The 15,494-nt window shown below is 55.3% G+C and overlaps 1 protein-coding gene across 1 annotated transcript in view; it reads right to left on the bottom strand.

Moving 5' to 3' along the window:
* Positions 1 to 640: 640 nt before the first annotated feature.
* The window catches only part of ACVR2B (activin A receptor type 2B), a 31,889-nt gene continuing 17,035 nt past the window's right edge, over positions 641 to 15,494 (bottom strand). Inside the window, exons 2-11 of the mRNA XM_038755709.1 lie at positions 9,391 to 9,598; positions 9,005 to 9,114; positions 8,008 to 8,159; positions 7,477 to 7,620; positions 6,755 to 6,898; positions 5,754 to 5,902; positions 4,248 to 4,362; positions 3,795 to 3,933; positions 3,154 to 3,284; positions 641 to 1,700 (exon numbers count right to left, since the gene is read on the bottom strand). Of these exons, the coding sequence (XP_038611637.1) occupies positions 1,506 to 1,700; positions 3,154 to 3,284; positions 3,795 to 3,933; positions 4,248 to 4,362; positions 5,754 to 5,902; positions 6,755 to 6,898; positions 7,477 to 7,620; positions 8,008 to 8,159; positions 9,005 to 9,114; positions 9,391 to 9,598 (1,487 nt within the window). The 3' untranslated portion in view covers positions 641 to 1,505. The remainder of the gene's footprint in view (positions 1,701 to 3,153; positions 3,285 to 3,794; positions 3,934 to 4,247; positions 4,363 to 5,753; positions 5,903 to 6,754; positions 6,899 to 7,476; positions 7,621 to 8,007; positions 8,160 to 9,004; positions 9,115 to 9,390; positions 9,599 to 15,494) is intronic.

Below are 15,494 nucleotides of genomic sequence, written 5' to 3'. Positions count from 1 at the left end.
CCTCGGAAGCCACGGAGCTGTTTTCTTTTTCTAAAAACATTGCATGTGTCACAAATTAAAAAAATATCTAGATGTTGAATCAGCAGCATCGAAAACATTCCCTGCCCAGGGTGAGCAGAGGGTGCAGAGAGGGGCAGCTCTCCCAGGATGCACCACAGTAAGATCCAGCTTTATCCAGGGGCAGGGAGAAACGGGGCTGGGAGTGCCATGGTTGGGGTCACCCCACTCAACGTCTAGCTGGACCAGAAGCCCCAGGACCTAGGGCGGGCACCCCCTCCGCCCAGGAGAGCATTCCGCACACTTCCTCTCATTCCCACTTAGGACGGCCTGGCGGCCTAGAACCGTTCCTGCCGCAAGCCAACATTCCCGGTTGTCCCACCCTCACTTCACCCCTCCTCGGGTGGACAATGGGACTGTGGTTCAAATTGTCCATCTTTCCTGCTCCCCCACCACCAGTCTGATCCACGGGGGGGCCGAAGGGGGCCAGGCTCACCTGCTCCCCCTTCCTGGGGGTGCCACTGCTCCGCCCCAGAGCTGTACCCTCCACCCCTGAACCGCCACCACCCCGGGCACTGGTTACCTGAGAAGTTAGTGTCAGAACAGCGATATTTGTCCAAATGCTGCCAAGTCCAAATGCCCCCACCCCAGATACTTGGGCCCCTCCCACCCAGCACCGACTGCCCTGGCTGGGCCCAGTCCCCTCAGTCCCCTGATCCCTGTGGTCTGTGATCCAGAACACGTGCTGGATCTGTGAGAGAAGCCTGCTGCTTCCAAAGGTCCAGTCTTGGAAGAGGATGGGATGGGAAGAGAGCTGCGGAGGCCAATCGGGATAGAAGGCTGTTGGGAAGAAGGGGAAAGAAAGGATGAGGAAGCTGGTGGAGGGGAGGGGAGAGGAGAGGGATGGGGACCAGTCAGGAGGAGAGGCAGGGGAAGAACAGCCCGGGGAGGAAGACGCCCCGGGAGAGTCGGGTGAGGGAGGCTGCAGGGAAAATTGGGAGGGGAGTGGGTGGAGAGCCCAGGGGAAAGGCCCAAGGGAGAGCTGGTGAGGGAGGTGTTGTTCCTGGGGCAGGTGTGACCCTACAAAATAGTCTCGAATGACCCCTTGGGAGTTTGCGGAAGCCCGCGTTCCACCAGGAGAGGCGTTTTCCTCGTTCCCAGGGGTTCTGTGCAGAGGGCAGAAGCCGCCCGCTGGGCGGCCAGGGAAACATAGGGCCGTCGAGGTTCTGAGGTACCGAGCCCCCGCCGTTTCCACCATCATGGACAGCACCCGGGAACTCGAGGAGATGTCCGTTGTGTCCAGTACAGTAGAGAAATGTGCTGGTAAAAAGCAACCCAACCCCACAATAAAACCCACTATCATCATCACCACCATCATCATCGTCGTCATCACCATCATCCCTGACGACAGTGACCAAAACGTCGAGGTGAAATAGCAGCTGCATTCATGGATTCGTCGGGCTTGGGGTCGGGTCATCCGGTCTCGCCTTTGGGCCCCGGGTCCGGGCTCAGATGCTGGACTCTTTGGCCGGTAAGTCCACATTGGTGACGGAGGTGACTATGGAGACCAGGCAGTCCGAGGTGGGGCCGTGGACGGATCTGCGGATTTGGGCGATGCGCTCTTCCACACAGCCGGCTGAGAGGCGGGCCTCGGCGTCGTGATCCCAGCACTCCTCTATCGTCACGCACAGCTGGGCCAGGCCCTGCCCGAGAACACAAGGCCCCAGACCCTCAGCCGGGGCCCCTGCTGCGCTTGCCGGGGGAGCCCCCAACCTGGGGGATTTGCTGCGGCACAGATGGCCAGTGCTGACTCGGCCTCTCCCCCTCCCGGGGCGGCCCCTACCCAGGCTCTTTTCAGGCTCCTTGACCCAGGACTGCTTCCTGCCCCACTATGTGACTGTCCTCCTCTCTTCCTGTCCTCCTCCTCTGAGCCCCGAAGTCATTCCTATTTGGACAGTCAGACCTTCTCCCAGCAGCCAATGTTGTGCATGGCTCTTGGCAGGCCCCTGGTCCAGATTAATAACGACAGCAATAATAATTGTGGTACTTGTTAAGCTCTTACCATTCGCCAAACACTGTAGTAAGTGCCAGGGTAGATATAAGATAATTAGTCCCCACATGGGGCTCACAGTCTAAATAGACTGGAGAACAGGCTTTGAGTCTCCACTTTGCAGATGAGGGAACTGCGGCCCAGAGAAGTCAAGTGATTCTCCCAAAGTCACACAACAGGTGTGGTGGAGCCAGGATTAGAAACCAGGCCCTCAGACTCCCAGGTCCAGGCCCTTTCCCCTAGGTCACGCTGCTTCTCTCTGCTTGACTCGTAATCCGACAGATAGCCCTTGGTTGAGATTTTCAACTAGTGATCGGATGGGAGGCCCCCTTGATTGCGGTTACTGAGTAGTGGCTGGATGTGTGGCCACTGATCAAGGTTACTGATCAGTGATTGGATAATAATGATGGTATTTGTTAAGCACTTACTATGTGCAAAGCACTGTTCTAAGCGCCTGGGAGGTTACAAGGTGATCAGGTTGTCCTACGGGGGGCTCACAGTTTTAATCCCCATTTTACAGATGAGATAACTGAGGCACAGAGAAGTTAAGTGACTTGCCCAAAGTCACACAGGTGACAATTGGCAGGGCCGGGATTTGAACCCATGACCTCGGACTCCAAAGCCCATGCTCTTTTCCACCGAGCCATGCTGCTTCTCCCTTGATTGAGGTTACTGGATAGTGATCATTTTTCTATATGAAACCCTTGACTGAGGTTATTGATTAGTGATTGTATGCGTAGGTCTGAGCACACAGCATTGAGATGGGGCTCCACCCTGCCCTCTCTGCCCTGGATCTAGAACCGGTCACCTCCACACTTCTCCCCCCTCCACTGCAGGACTGGTCAGAACAGAGGATGGTCAGTCTCTCGGGCAGAGACCCCGAGAGCCTGCTGGTTGGGGGCCTCTGTGGAGGGCGGAGATGGGGCAGGTTCCTCAGCTAGTTTTTCCGAAACACAGACTTTCTCTACGGGGCCTTAGTAGAGTTAGATTGATCCCAGTGGCTGGGGGTGGAGGTCTAGGGCAGGACCACTCCCCCCCCATCCCTCTACCCCATCACCTCCGCTCACTCCCCCAGGCCTGGTGTTTTGGGTAGGGAGGGGACTCACCGGGTGTTTGAGCCAGTGTCCCTTGAAGGCTGGACGCATCTTCTTGTGCACGACCACCTCCTGCAGGTCCTCCAGGGTTGGGTGCTGTCCAATCTCCTCTTCAAAGGGCAGCAGGTACTCACCCACTGGGCCTGGTGCAGTGGGGAAAGAGCAGCCCCAAGTCACGGTGGGAGGGGCAGTGGGTGGGCCTGGGTGGAGCCAGTGTGCCCCAGCCCCGGCTACCCCGAGCCGGCAGTGAATGAGGCTCTGAGAGTGATGGGGAGGTGGCCGATGCACAGACAGGCTCCATCCACTCAGAAACATGGATGGACAGATGGACGGACAGACGGACGAATGGACACAGCCACGGCAGGAGGGAGCCCGAAGGGAGCAGTGGATCGCGGCTGGTACCAGCTGCTTGGAACTAGGGCAAGTTTTCTGGAGGGGCTGGCCTTCAGTTGCCAGTAAGAGACCCATTTCCAGACCCTCAGTGCCAACCGACAGTGACCAAGCTGCATGGTGTGCCCTGACCCACTCCGAAAGACTGCCAAGCCTGGCCCCGGCCCCAGCCCGCCACCCTCACCCGCCCCGGGTCAGGAGCCCCGTCCCAGGGGCAACATTGCTTGGCCTTATCTAAACCCAGGCATAGGGCTGAGACTCACCGTCAGCAGCCGTGCACCTGGACACGAGTTCCCACAGCACCAGGCCAACAGCGTACATGTCGATCCGCAGGAAGGCATCGCGCTGGAAGTTGATGGCCCCCTCCAGCACCTCGGGTGCCATGTACCTCCGTGTCCCCACCTGACCAAAGCAAGCACAGATGGGGTCAATGCGGAGGCTCCCCATGGCCGGGCACCTGCTCCTACCTTGCCCCCCATGCCCTGCTCTGCTGCTTGGCCCCCCCGCTGCCCAGCAGCACCCAGGGCCACACCTGCGGGTGCCTGGGCCCCACAGGCACCTTCCACAGACAGCAGAGTGTGAGGACAGGAGAGTAGGGGCTCGCGCCGGGATCGGCTGTGGGTCATCCTCAGGCCAGACACTGAGCCAGGGCTGGGAAATCCTGACTCCAGGGGCAGTTATGGGGGCCATCTGGGAGGCCCATCTTTGCTCCTCACCTGTCCGTGGGTGTCTCCGGGGGGCTTCCCGGGCTCAAACCTCACAGCCAGTCCAAAGTCAGCCAGGACAGCAGTCAAATCATTCTTCAGCAACACGTTCTTACTCTTGAAATCCCTGTGGGTGGTGGGAAGAGGAGCTGCTTGGGATATGGCCAGACCAGACTGACTCCTTCACCACATCCCCCCAGACTGGTCCACCAAACTGGAGCAGAAGGAATCTAAATGTGGTCTGCAGTCCCCAGTCCCTTTGCTTCAACCCAGCTGCTGCAAGCCCCAGGTGAGACATGGATTGTTGTTGTTAGTTGCATTTATTAAGCGCTTGCTATGTGCCAGGCACTGTTCTAAGCACTGGGGTAGATACAAGGAAATCAGGTTGGACACAGTCCCTGTCCCACATGGGGCTCAATTTTTACCCCCATTTTACAGATGAGGTAACTGAGGCACAGAAAAGTGAAGCGACTAGACCAGGGTCACACAACAGGCAAGTGGCAGAGCCGAGATTAGAACCTAGGTCCTTCTGACTCTCGGGCCCATGCTGTATCCGCTGGACCACGCTGCCTGATTAGCTTGAACTACCAGGTTGCCTAGTACAATGCCTGGTTCATAGTAAGCACTTAACAGATACCATAAAAAAGGATCTGGTCAAGTCCGTGGCCCCATGAACATCAGGTGGGGTAAGTTCCTTGTGGGCAGAGAAGTTGTCTACTAACTCTGTTATACTGTACTCTCCCAAGTGCTCAGTATAGCTTTCTACACACACTAAACGCCAAATAAATACAAGTGATTGATGGATTGAATGATCGACAGGGAACCTCGGGAGCCAGCTTCCTGCAAGTCCCAACCAATCCCAGTGAGCCTCTCTCCTTGGCTGGGCCCAGGATGGTGCAGAGGTGTAGAGCTGCACTAGAGGGCACTGTCAGTCCAGGCAGCGCTGGCTTCACCCACCCCCTGGCACCAGCTTGTCATCTGTCTGGCATTCCAGAGGGATGGTTGGGGGTGGGCCCGGGGGGCTGGGGACAAGGGACAACAGGGATGTGTGAGGAGGCATGGGGGAAAAGGAGGGGTGTTGCTTGTACATCCCTGTGTCGGAACATGGCATCCTTGCCCCACCTCATCCTCCACCTCCTCCTTCCCTCCTCCACGTCCTCCCCACTTTCCCTCGAGCCCTCCCTGCTCTCCCATTCTCCCAGGACCCTTCCCTGGCTCAACCTGAGCCAAATTTCCCCAAATGCGAGGATCATGATCCCAGGGCTGGGCATCGCTTGACGACTCCTGGGGTTGGGGGAAACTGCTGGACCTCACCATCCAGCTAGGTTCCTATCTTTCAGGGGCCTCTCCCAACTCCCTACCTATACCCTCCTCTCTCCTCGCCTCCATCCCTCCTCCATCTTCTCACCCTACCCCATCTGTCTCCTCCATCCTCCGCCAACCCATCCCTGGTAACCCCCCTGCACCGCCGGCCTTAGATGAGCTTCCCCAGCCCCCACTTCCCGCCGGCAGCCATACCTGTGGGCGATGGCAGGTTTGTGTCCCTCCCCCCTGCACCAGGGCACGTCCTCGTGCAGGTAGGAGAGCCCCCGGGCCATGGTCTCTGCCACGTGGCACAGCTCGTTCCAGCTCACCAGGTTTCCCTTCAGGTAGTCGGTCAGGGAGCCCTGGCGGGGGGGGGGGGGGGGGGGGGGAGTGCGGAGGGCAGCACACGCTCAGCCGCTGACCCCAAACCGGGTGGGGGGCTGCAGACACCACCCAGGCCCCCTCCCCCAAGCACTGGCACCCTCACACCCACCCATAGCACTGCTTGCTCCTCCCCTCCTGTTTGAGCACAAGCTCATGCAGCTGTCCACTTTCCTCCTTCCTCCCAGCCGTAAATGATGCTGATGTCTGCCTATTAATCCTGCTGTGAGCTCCCAAGAGCACTGTACAGGATGGCCAGAACAGTCCCTTTGCACAAGGAAGGCGCTCAATACAGCTCTCTGCATATGACAGGTGTTCAGTAAATACTACTGATTGATTGCATGATTGATCGATTGACTTCAAAACCCAGGAGCTGGTATGAATTCATTTTAATCACATGGGCAATGGGGGCCTGGTTGCCAGCCATGGCCACTTAGTGTTTTCCTGCCCAAAATGCGTGAACAATATGGAGAGCCCTCGTTAGGCTGCCCACCTTATACTGAGGCCTGGTCTCCCTCATGGAGGGGCACATGTGGGAGGCACGGTGGAGGGTGATGTAGAGGCACAGGGGAAATGCAGGGAATGCTAACAGGGCTGAGGGGTGCTAACAGCATTAATATTAAACAGGGAGTGCTTTCAGGGGAGCACCCGGAAAGGGACTGGTATGCTTATGGGAGTATTAGAAAGGGTGCTAACAGGGATAACTAGGGGGGTGACAATGGGGGCACTAAAAAGGGTGTCAATGGGAGGCATTAAAAAGGGCGCTCTAAAGGTAATAGAGGGAGTGGCACCAGGGCACTAGAGAGAACACTAAGAGGGATGAGGGTGCTCACCTTGTCATGGAAAGCCGTGATGAGCCACAGCTCCACTTCCAAGTTGGAGCCGCGCTTCTCGGCCGCGATGAACTGCAGGAGATTCTCGTGTTTCATGCCTGGCGTGTTGAAGATCTCGCGCTCACTCTGCCATGACTGCTTGTCCTGTGGGTGGCCAGTATGTCACAGGGCCTTCAGAACGCCTCCAGCCCCACATCCCTGGGGCCCCTGCCCTAGGTCGATTCCCGCTGGCATGGCGGGGAGGTGGGGGAATCCCTCTCCCAAAGTCTGGCACAGAAGGCGGCCTCAGGAAGTTTCCAGTGGACCAGGGAGCCCAGCGAGAGCGGTGTTGTGGTCTCGGGGAGATTGCCAGCTGGGGTCAGGGTGGCACGGGGAGCATGGCAGGCCCGAGTTGCTCAGAGAAGGGTGAGAATCAGTCATATCGGGGAGATTGGGGACGGGGCCAGCACGAGGAACACATCTTGACCAGATGCTGGGAACAACTCAAGTGACCCATCCCACTAGTCGAGGGACCCGTAGAGGCCGGGCACAGGGTCTAGGCTGAGGGACCCATCCGGACTGGGTACAGAGTCTAGGCCGAGGGACCCATCTGGGCCAGGCACAGGGCCTAGGCCGAGGGACCTGTCCCAATGTTAGGAGCAGCTAAAGTGACCTGTCTCAGCAGGGTGTCGGGCCTAGATTGAGTGACCCACACCAGGCTGGCAGGGTGGGCGTGAGCCTACCTGCAGAGGGAACACCTTTACGGCCACATAGTCGTTCATCAGCTGGGCCTTCCAGACACAGCCGAAGCGTCCCCGGGCCTTGATCTCCAGCAGCTGCAGGGGTTTTAGCCCCACCAGGGGTGAAGGGGGTGGGGGGCCAGGGTCCTGGGGAAGGGCCAGAAACAAATGAACAAGGCCATCTTGGCTCTGCGTTGCCAGGGAATACTGTCAAGCTTCCTTCCCCACCCTTCATTGCAGGTGCCCGCTCTGCCAACACCAGTCGGGATCCTGGGGCCCCAAGCAGCCCACTGAATAGTGTCTGGTTCCAGCAATCCACCCCTTTTCCAGTGGCAATTCCCTCCTGTCCCTCGCCCACTCCCTCCTGTCCTGCTGAGCCCCACCCTTGCTGCTCCCAAGACCCAAATCTTTGGTTGACTAGACCAGGGAGACGAGGCCTGCTCATGGAGAGGTAGAATAGCTTCACAGAGAGAGCCCAGGGCTGGGAGTCAGAACACCAGGGCTCTCGGGGAGACGCAGGACTGCCCAACTGACCTCATTGATGTCCACGTGGCCATAAGGAGGTTTGCGGTGTCGATACATCCAGAAGGCTAGGAGGATGGCCAGGGAGAGGCTGCTGATGGGAAGCAGCGAGTAGACCAGGACACTGAGCAGCGATGGTGTTGGCGGGGGCGGCTCATACGTGACTGTGGCCGGCACGGAAGGAGGAACCGCGAGGTTAGAGGACTTTTCATGGAGGGGATGGGTCGGAGGGGCAGCAGGCCTCAGGCCACTTGGACGGGAGGAGAAATTTCTCAGCTGTTGTGGGGCAGGGTGCCCAAGCAGTTTGGGGGTCTCGGACCCCTGAGCAGAGATTGGGAGCCTGCCTCTTCTGCTGAGGTGGCCCCTCCTGCACGGAGGCAGGGGGCTGCCCAAGATGATTCCTCAAGGTTCTGTCCAGTTCTGTGTTCAGCAAAGGAGAGCAGCCAGACATCCTGCTCTCTGGGCAGAGGGTTGATAATGGGTCCCTGAGCTTGGCCTGGCCCATCCCTCGGACATACGGGCTGAGGACCCTCTGCCCCCAAACCCACTCCCCCATTCAAACAGTGGGCTCAGCTGGAAGGACCCCCCGACCCCAGACTTACCTGCCAAGCGTGCGTGTGTGTGTGTGTGTGTCTGTGTGTGTGTAGGGTGGGAGAGCAGCATGTGTTGATACTAGCATAGAATGCATACTAGAGATACACACGTAGTCACATACAAAGACACATAACAGGCTCACACACACACATACACACTCACCTACATGCGCACACACTCAGACATGGGGAAATGAGTTGTGCCACTGGGACAGACCATTTTCACTTTAGAACCCAAACCCCTTGGACTTGGCAAAATGTCTCTCCGCTGCCCGAAGATACTCCTTCCACACTTGGTCAGCTCAGTGGCTGCCAGGCTACACATGGGTATTAGGATCTCTGGGCAGGCCCCTGACCGGCTCCCGGGCTCCCCTGCCCCCACGGCCCACACCGCATAGACCCCCAGAGGTGCCTACCGTCGGGTCCTGAGGCCTCGGGGAGGTGGATGAACTGCTGGTTGCAGAAGTTGCCCTCGCAGCAGCAGAAGAAGACCTGAGGGTTCTCCTCCGTGGCAACACACTCCTGCCTGAACCGTGGCACGGGGAGGGATCAGTGGGGTCCCTCAGTGACCGCCCCCAGGCAGCTGCCAATCCTCTCCTTCCCCCATGGCCCAAGCCCCTTTCAGCCCTCAGAACCATAGCTGGACCCGGTTGGAGGAGGGTCACTCCACAGCTGTGTCCACCCTGAGCCCCACAGCTGACCCCTGCATCCCGGCCCTGAGGTCTCCGAGACAGGCACGCTTGCTGTGACCCCCAACTCCAGCCCCTCCCCAGCAGGCCCGACCCTGCTGTAGCCAAGCCACCTGTCGTAGCAGTTGAAGTCGTCGAGCCAGCATCCCTTCTTGACCAACTCGATAGTCCCGGACTGGTTCCTCCAGGACGCGTAGCAGTGCAGACGCTTGTCCTTCTCCCCCTCACAGCGCTCCACCCCACTGCGGTTCGTCTTCTCCAGCTCCCAGTTGGCATTGTAGTAGATGCACTCCCTGGTCTCCACCTCGCCGTGCCCCGGCCCTGGCGGCAAAGACCCCCCGAACCCAATTCCAGGATTAGCACAGCGCAGCTCTCCGACCTGGGATGGGGACGGTATGTGGTGATGCCTGTCCGGCAAGGGGTAGTCCTGTAGTAAAGGAATGGCTGCTGTCCTGCTGTCCCACCCTCCTTCCACACATGCTTCTCTCTTGCCATTCCTCCCTCCATCTGCCCATTCCGACCTCGGACCCCTATACATTCAAACAATACACATACATACAAGAACACACATGTACATACATACATGCACATGCATGCCTGTGCACACTCACAAATACATATGAACACCACACACACACACACACACACAGTTTTAACTGACTAATGTAGGGGGCAGATGGCTACTTTAAAACCTAAACCCCTTGGACTTGGCAAAATGTCTCTCCGCAGGCTTTCCAACCCTGCACCCCATCTCTCACCCCAGAAAAGAGTCTCACCCTGATTCTCCTCCCCTGGCAGAGAAGGGCAGGGGACATTCAAGACTCGAAATACTGGGCAGGGGAAGGGAGGGAGAGTCTCTTGGCCAGGCTGGATTATCCGTGTGTTCCAATTACCAGCACGCATCCTGTTTCCTTGGCGGTGGATAAGTGGGAACCTAGTGAGGCCCATGGGGTGGGGATGCTGTTGGGCAGCCCTGCAAACCTGCAGACCTCTGGGGACACTCAGGGTGAAGCGTCTGGAACGGGTTGAAACCTGAACCGTCCCTGGCTCTATTTATAGCCCAGGCTGGCTTGTTTGGGAGGAGGGAGGAGACCAGAAACACAAAAACAAAGTCAACTCTCTGGGCAGGAAGGACTTTCTCCAATTGGAGGGGTGGAGGGGGTCGGGGGGAGGCCTTGCTGCCCTGGTGCTGAAGGCATTACCAGTGCTGGGGGAAGGGTGGGTCTCTGATCTACTCCCCCCTTTCATTCATTCATTCAATCGCATTTATTGAGTGCTTACTTTGTGCAGAGCACTGTACTAAGCACTTGTAAAGTACAATTCTGCAACAAAGACAATCCCTGCCCACAATAAGCTCACAGTCTAGAAGGGAGGAGACAGACATCAAAACAAGTAAACAGGCATCAATAGCATCAATACAGATAAATAGAATTATAGGTATATATACACATCAGAACAAGTGAACAGGCATTAATATAAATAAATAGAAGTACAGATATGTACATATATACACAAGTGCTGTGGGGCGGGGGGTAGAGCAAAGTGGGTGAGTTGGGGTGATGGGGGGGCAGCTGAGGAAAATGGGGGGCTTAGTCTGGGAGGGCCTTAGTCTGGGCAGATCCAAAAGATCACTTTTCCCCCTTCAAAACCCTACTGAAGGCTCTCCTCCTCCAAGAGGTTTTCCCAGACTAACCCCTTCTCCTCAGCTGCCCCTCCCGTCCCCACCACCTCAACTCAGTCCCTTTGCTCTTCCCCCACCTCCCCACCCCACAGCACCTATGCATTTATACATGTGTATAATTCTACTTATTTATATTGATGCCTGTATACTTGTTTTGATGTGTATGCATCAATGATTTTATTTATTTATACTGATGCCTGTTTACTTGTTTTGATGTCCGTCTTCCCCCTTCTAGACAGTAAGCCCTGTGTGGGCAAGGACTGTCTCTCTTTACTGCTGAATAGTACTTTCCAAGCGCTTAGTACAGTGCTCTGCACACAGTAAGTGCTCAATAAATACGACTGACTGACTGAATCGGTGCCCTCCCCCTGCGGCCAGCGGCCGGAGCAGTAGCATCTGTCCTGCGCCCGGACTGTACTTGAGGTGGGGCAACCAGCGGCACCAGGCAGGCCCCCGCACACCGGCTCCTCCAGCTCCGTTCTCTCATCAGTCGTATTTATTGAGCGCTTACTGTGTGCAGAACACTGTACTAAGCGCTGTACTAACTCGCTCGTGTCCCCCCGAGCGGGGCACAAACTGGCCCCGGCTCCGGTCCCGGCCCCGGCCCCGGCCCCGGCCCCTGTCCGGCCGGCTCCTCCCCGTGCTGGCCTTGCCCCCGATCCGCTCCGCCCTCCGCTCTCCCGAGGAAAAGGCGCCAAAGTGGAAGACAAAAACTTTAAGCCAGGGCTTTAGGGGGGCAGGAGGTCGCCCCTCCACGTCCCCCCTTCTTTCACTCAGTCGTGGTTATTGAGCGCTTACTGTGTGCACAGCACTGTACTAGGCGCTAGAAAAGTACAAGTCGGCAACAGAGACAATCCCTACCCAACAACGGGCTCACAGTCCAGAAGTGGGGCGACAGACGGCGAAGCAAAACAAAATAAGTTCTTTTAATCAATCAATCAATCAATCATATTTATTGAGCGCTTACTGTGTGCAGAGCACTGTACTAAGCGCTTGGGAAGTACAAGTCGGTAACACATAGAGACAGTCCCTACCCAACAGCGGGCTCACAGTCTAGAAGGGGGAGACAGAGAACAAAACCAAACACACTAACAAAATAAAATAAATAGAACAGATATGTACAAGTAAGATAAATAGAGTAATAAATACGTACAAAACATATATACATATATACAGGTGCTGTGGGGAAGGTAAGGAGGTAAGATGGGGGGATGGTGAGGGGGACGAGGGGGAGAGGAAGAAAGGGGCTCAGTCTGGGAAGGCCTCTCCCCACCCCGTCTCAGACTAAGCCCCCCTTTTCCTCAGCTCCCCCCGCCCCCTCGGCGTCGCCCGGACTCGCTGCCTTTGCTATTCCCCCGCCCTCGGCCCCACAACACTTGTGTATATATGTACATATCTGATCATTGTATTTATTTATATCGATGCCTGTTTACTTGTTTTGATGTCTGTCTCCCCCTTTCTAGAATGTAAGCCCGTTATGGGCAGAGATTGTCTTTATTGCAGAACTGTACTTTCCAAGCGCTTAGTACAGTGCTCTACACACAGTAAACGCTCAGTAAATATAATGAATATCTCAGGATGGGGAGGGGAACAGGAGAGGGCAGTGTAGGCTGTAACCTCTGTACAGTGTGGGCTATAAATACATGTTACCGACTTGTACTTCCCAAGCGCTTGGTACAGTGCTCTGCACACAGTAAGCGCTCAATAAATACGATTGAATGAATGAATGAATGAATGAACCTCCCGGGACAGTCTCCACCGATCGACTGGCCATCTGTCGGAACCTTCCCCGGTCCCCTATGCACTAATACCATACACAAACATACACGCACTCATGTCCATACATATATGCAAACACACGCATGTGCACACTCACAAATACACAGAAACAGCACCCCTGCAATTAAACACCCCCCCCAGACACGTATTTATGTACACATGCACACACCACACACACCCATACATATTCTTACAAGCTCACGTATGCACAGATACAGCCTGCAGGCATGCATGCGAAGACACACACACACACACACACACACACACACACACATTCCGCTTGTGTCCCTCTTTGTCGCTTAGGCAGTGGCAGAAGACGGGGTATGGAAGGGCTTGGGGTGGGGAAACAGGCAGGGACGGGGACAGCTGTGATCTATGGCTGAAAAAGACCTAGATTAAAAATTCTGCTTCTTCACTCTTCATTTTCACCTCCAAGGCTGCCGGGGAGATTCGATTAATGGAGCTGGGACTCTGGGTGTTCAAGCAGCAGGCTAAGGGAGCAGGGTTATTAGAGATAATCACCCTGGCTCACTGGGAGAAGCTGGCAACAGAGCTATGATCAATGGCATTTATTGAGCGCTTTACTGTTTGAAGGAGCACACTACATAGTATTGACTGATTGACTGATTGATGACTGACCACTGTACTCAACGGTCGGGAGAGGGGGCCTGGTGGGGGCCAATCTTCCCTCACTTCCCAGGGAAGGAAGACCAAGGGAAGGGGAGGGAGCATGGGGGTGACTGCTCTGCCCCAATGACTCCAGAGGCTGGTTCCAGGCACACTCGTTCATTCATTCATTCAATCTTATTGAGCACTTACTGTGTGCAGAGCACTATACTAAGCGCTTGGAAAGTACAATTCAACAACAGAGACAACCCCTGCCCATAATGGGCTCACAGTCTAGAAGGGGGGAGACAGACATCAAAAACCAAGTAAACAGGTATCAGTAGCATCATTATAAATAAATAGAATTATAGATACATATACATCATTAATACAAATAAATAGAATTATAATTACAAATATGTACATATATACACAAGTGCTGTGGGGCAGGGAGGGGGGTAGAGTAAAGGGAGCAGTTTGGGGCAATGGGGAAGGGAGGGGGAGCAGAGGAAAAACATCAAGCAAAACCTCCTCACTCTCGGCTTCAAGGCTCTCCATCACCTCGCTCCCTCCTACCTCACCTCCCTTCTCTCCTTCTACAGCCCAGTCCGCACCCTCTGCTCCTCTGCAGCTAACCTCTTCACTGTATCTCGTTCTCACCTGTCCCGCCGTCGACCCCCGGCCCACGTCCTCCCCCTGGCCTGGAATGCCCTCCCTCCACACATCTACCAAGCTAGCTCTCTTCCTCCCTTCAAAGCCCTACTGAGAGCTCCCCTCCTCCAAGAGGCCTACCCAGACTGAGCCCCCCTTTTTCCTCTCCTCCTCCCCATCACCCCCGACCTACCTCCTTTCCCTCCCCACAGCACCTGTATATATGTTTGTACAGATTTATTACTCTATTTCACTTGTACATATTTACTATTCTATTTATTTTGTTAATGATCAATCAATCAATCGTATTTATTGAGCGCTTACTGTGTGCAGAGCACTGTACTAAGCACTTGGGAAGTACAAGTTGGCAACATATAGAGCCAGTCCCTACCCAACAGTGGGCTCACAGTCTAAAAGATGATGTGCATTTAGCTTTAATTCTATTTGTTCTGATGACGACACCTTGTTCACATGTTTTGTTTTGTTTTCTGTCTCCCCCTTCTAGACTGTGAGCCCGTTGTTGGGTAGGGACCATCTCTATATGTTGCCAACTTGTACTTCCCAAGCGCTTGGTATAGTGCTCTGCACACAGTAAGCGCTCAATAAATATGATTGAATGAACAAATGAGGAAAAGGGGGACTTAGTCTGGGAAGGCCTCCTGGAGGAGGTGAGCTTCCACTAGGGCTTTGAAGGGGGGAAGTGTGCTAGTTTGGCGGATTTGAGGAGGGAGAGCATTCCAGACCAGAGGTAGGACATGGGCTGGGGGTCGATAGCAGGACAGGCGAGAACAAGACACAGTGAGCAGAGTGTGCGGGCTCGGATGTAGAAGGAGAGAAGGAAGGGAGGTGAGGTAAGAAGGGGCAAGGTGACAGAGTGTTTTGAAGCCAATATTGAGGAGTTTTTGCTTGATATGGAGGTTGATAGGCAACCACTGGAGATTTTTGAGGAGGGGGGTGACATGACTAGAAAGTTTCTGTAGAAAGATAATACGGGTGTCAGAGTGAAGTACAGACTGAAGTGGGGAGAGACAGGAGGTTGGGAGATCAGAAAGGAAGCTAATATAGTAACCCAGGGTGGATCTTTACAGTGGGTGACCCAATGAACTCAAGGACAGCTTCTGAGCACAAGAAAGTGACTGCACCGTGTGTCCCAGTGGCCTCTGGGGCAATTTCTTCATTCAGGAAAGTGACCGCACTATGTGTCGCAGCAGCTCCTGGGGTAATTTCCAGGCACAGGGAAGTGCCCATCGGGTGAGAGGTCTGTGATGATAACTTTGGTATTTGTTAAACACTTACTATGTGCCAGGCACTGTACTAAGCACTAGGGTATATACCAGCAAACTGAGTTGGACACAGTTCCTGTCCCATGTCGGGATCACAGTCTCAATCCCCATTTTACAGATGGGGTAACTGAGGCCCAGAGAAGTAAAGTGACTTGCCCAAGGTCACACAGCATTCAAGTGGCGGAGCCCGGTCTAGAACCCATGACCTATTGACTCC

Source organism: Tachyglossus aculeatus, chromosome 13, assembly GCF_015852505.1.
Source record: "Tachyglossus aculeatus isolate mTacAcu1 chromosome 13, mTacAcu1.pri, whole genome shotgun sequence".
NCBI classification, from domain to species: Eukaryota; Metazoa; Chordata; class Mammalia; order Monotremata; family Tachyglossidae; genus Tachyglossus; species Tachyglossus aculeatus.
Note: the sequence above shows the minus strand (reverse complement) of the source record. Positions and strands in the feature narration are given on the sequence as shown.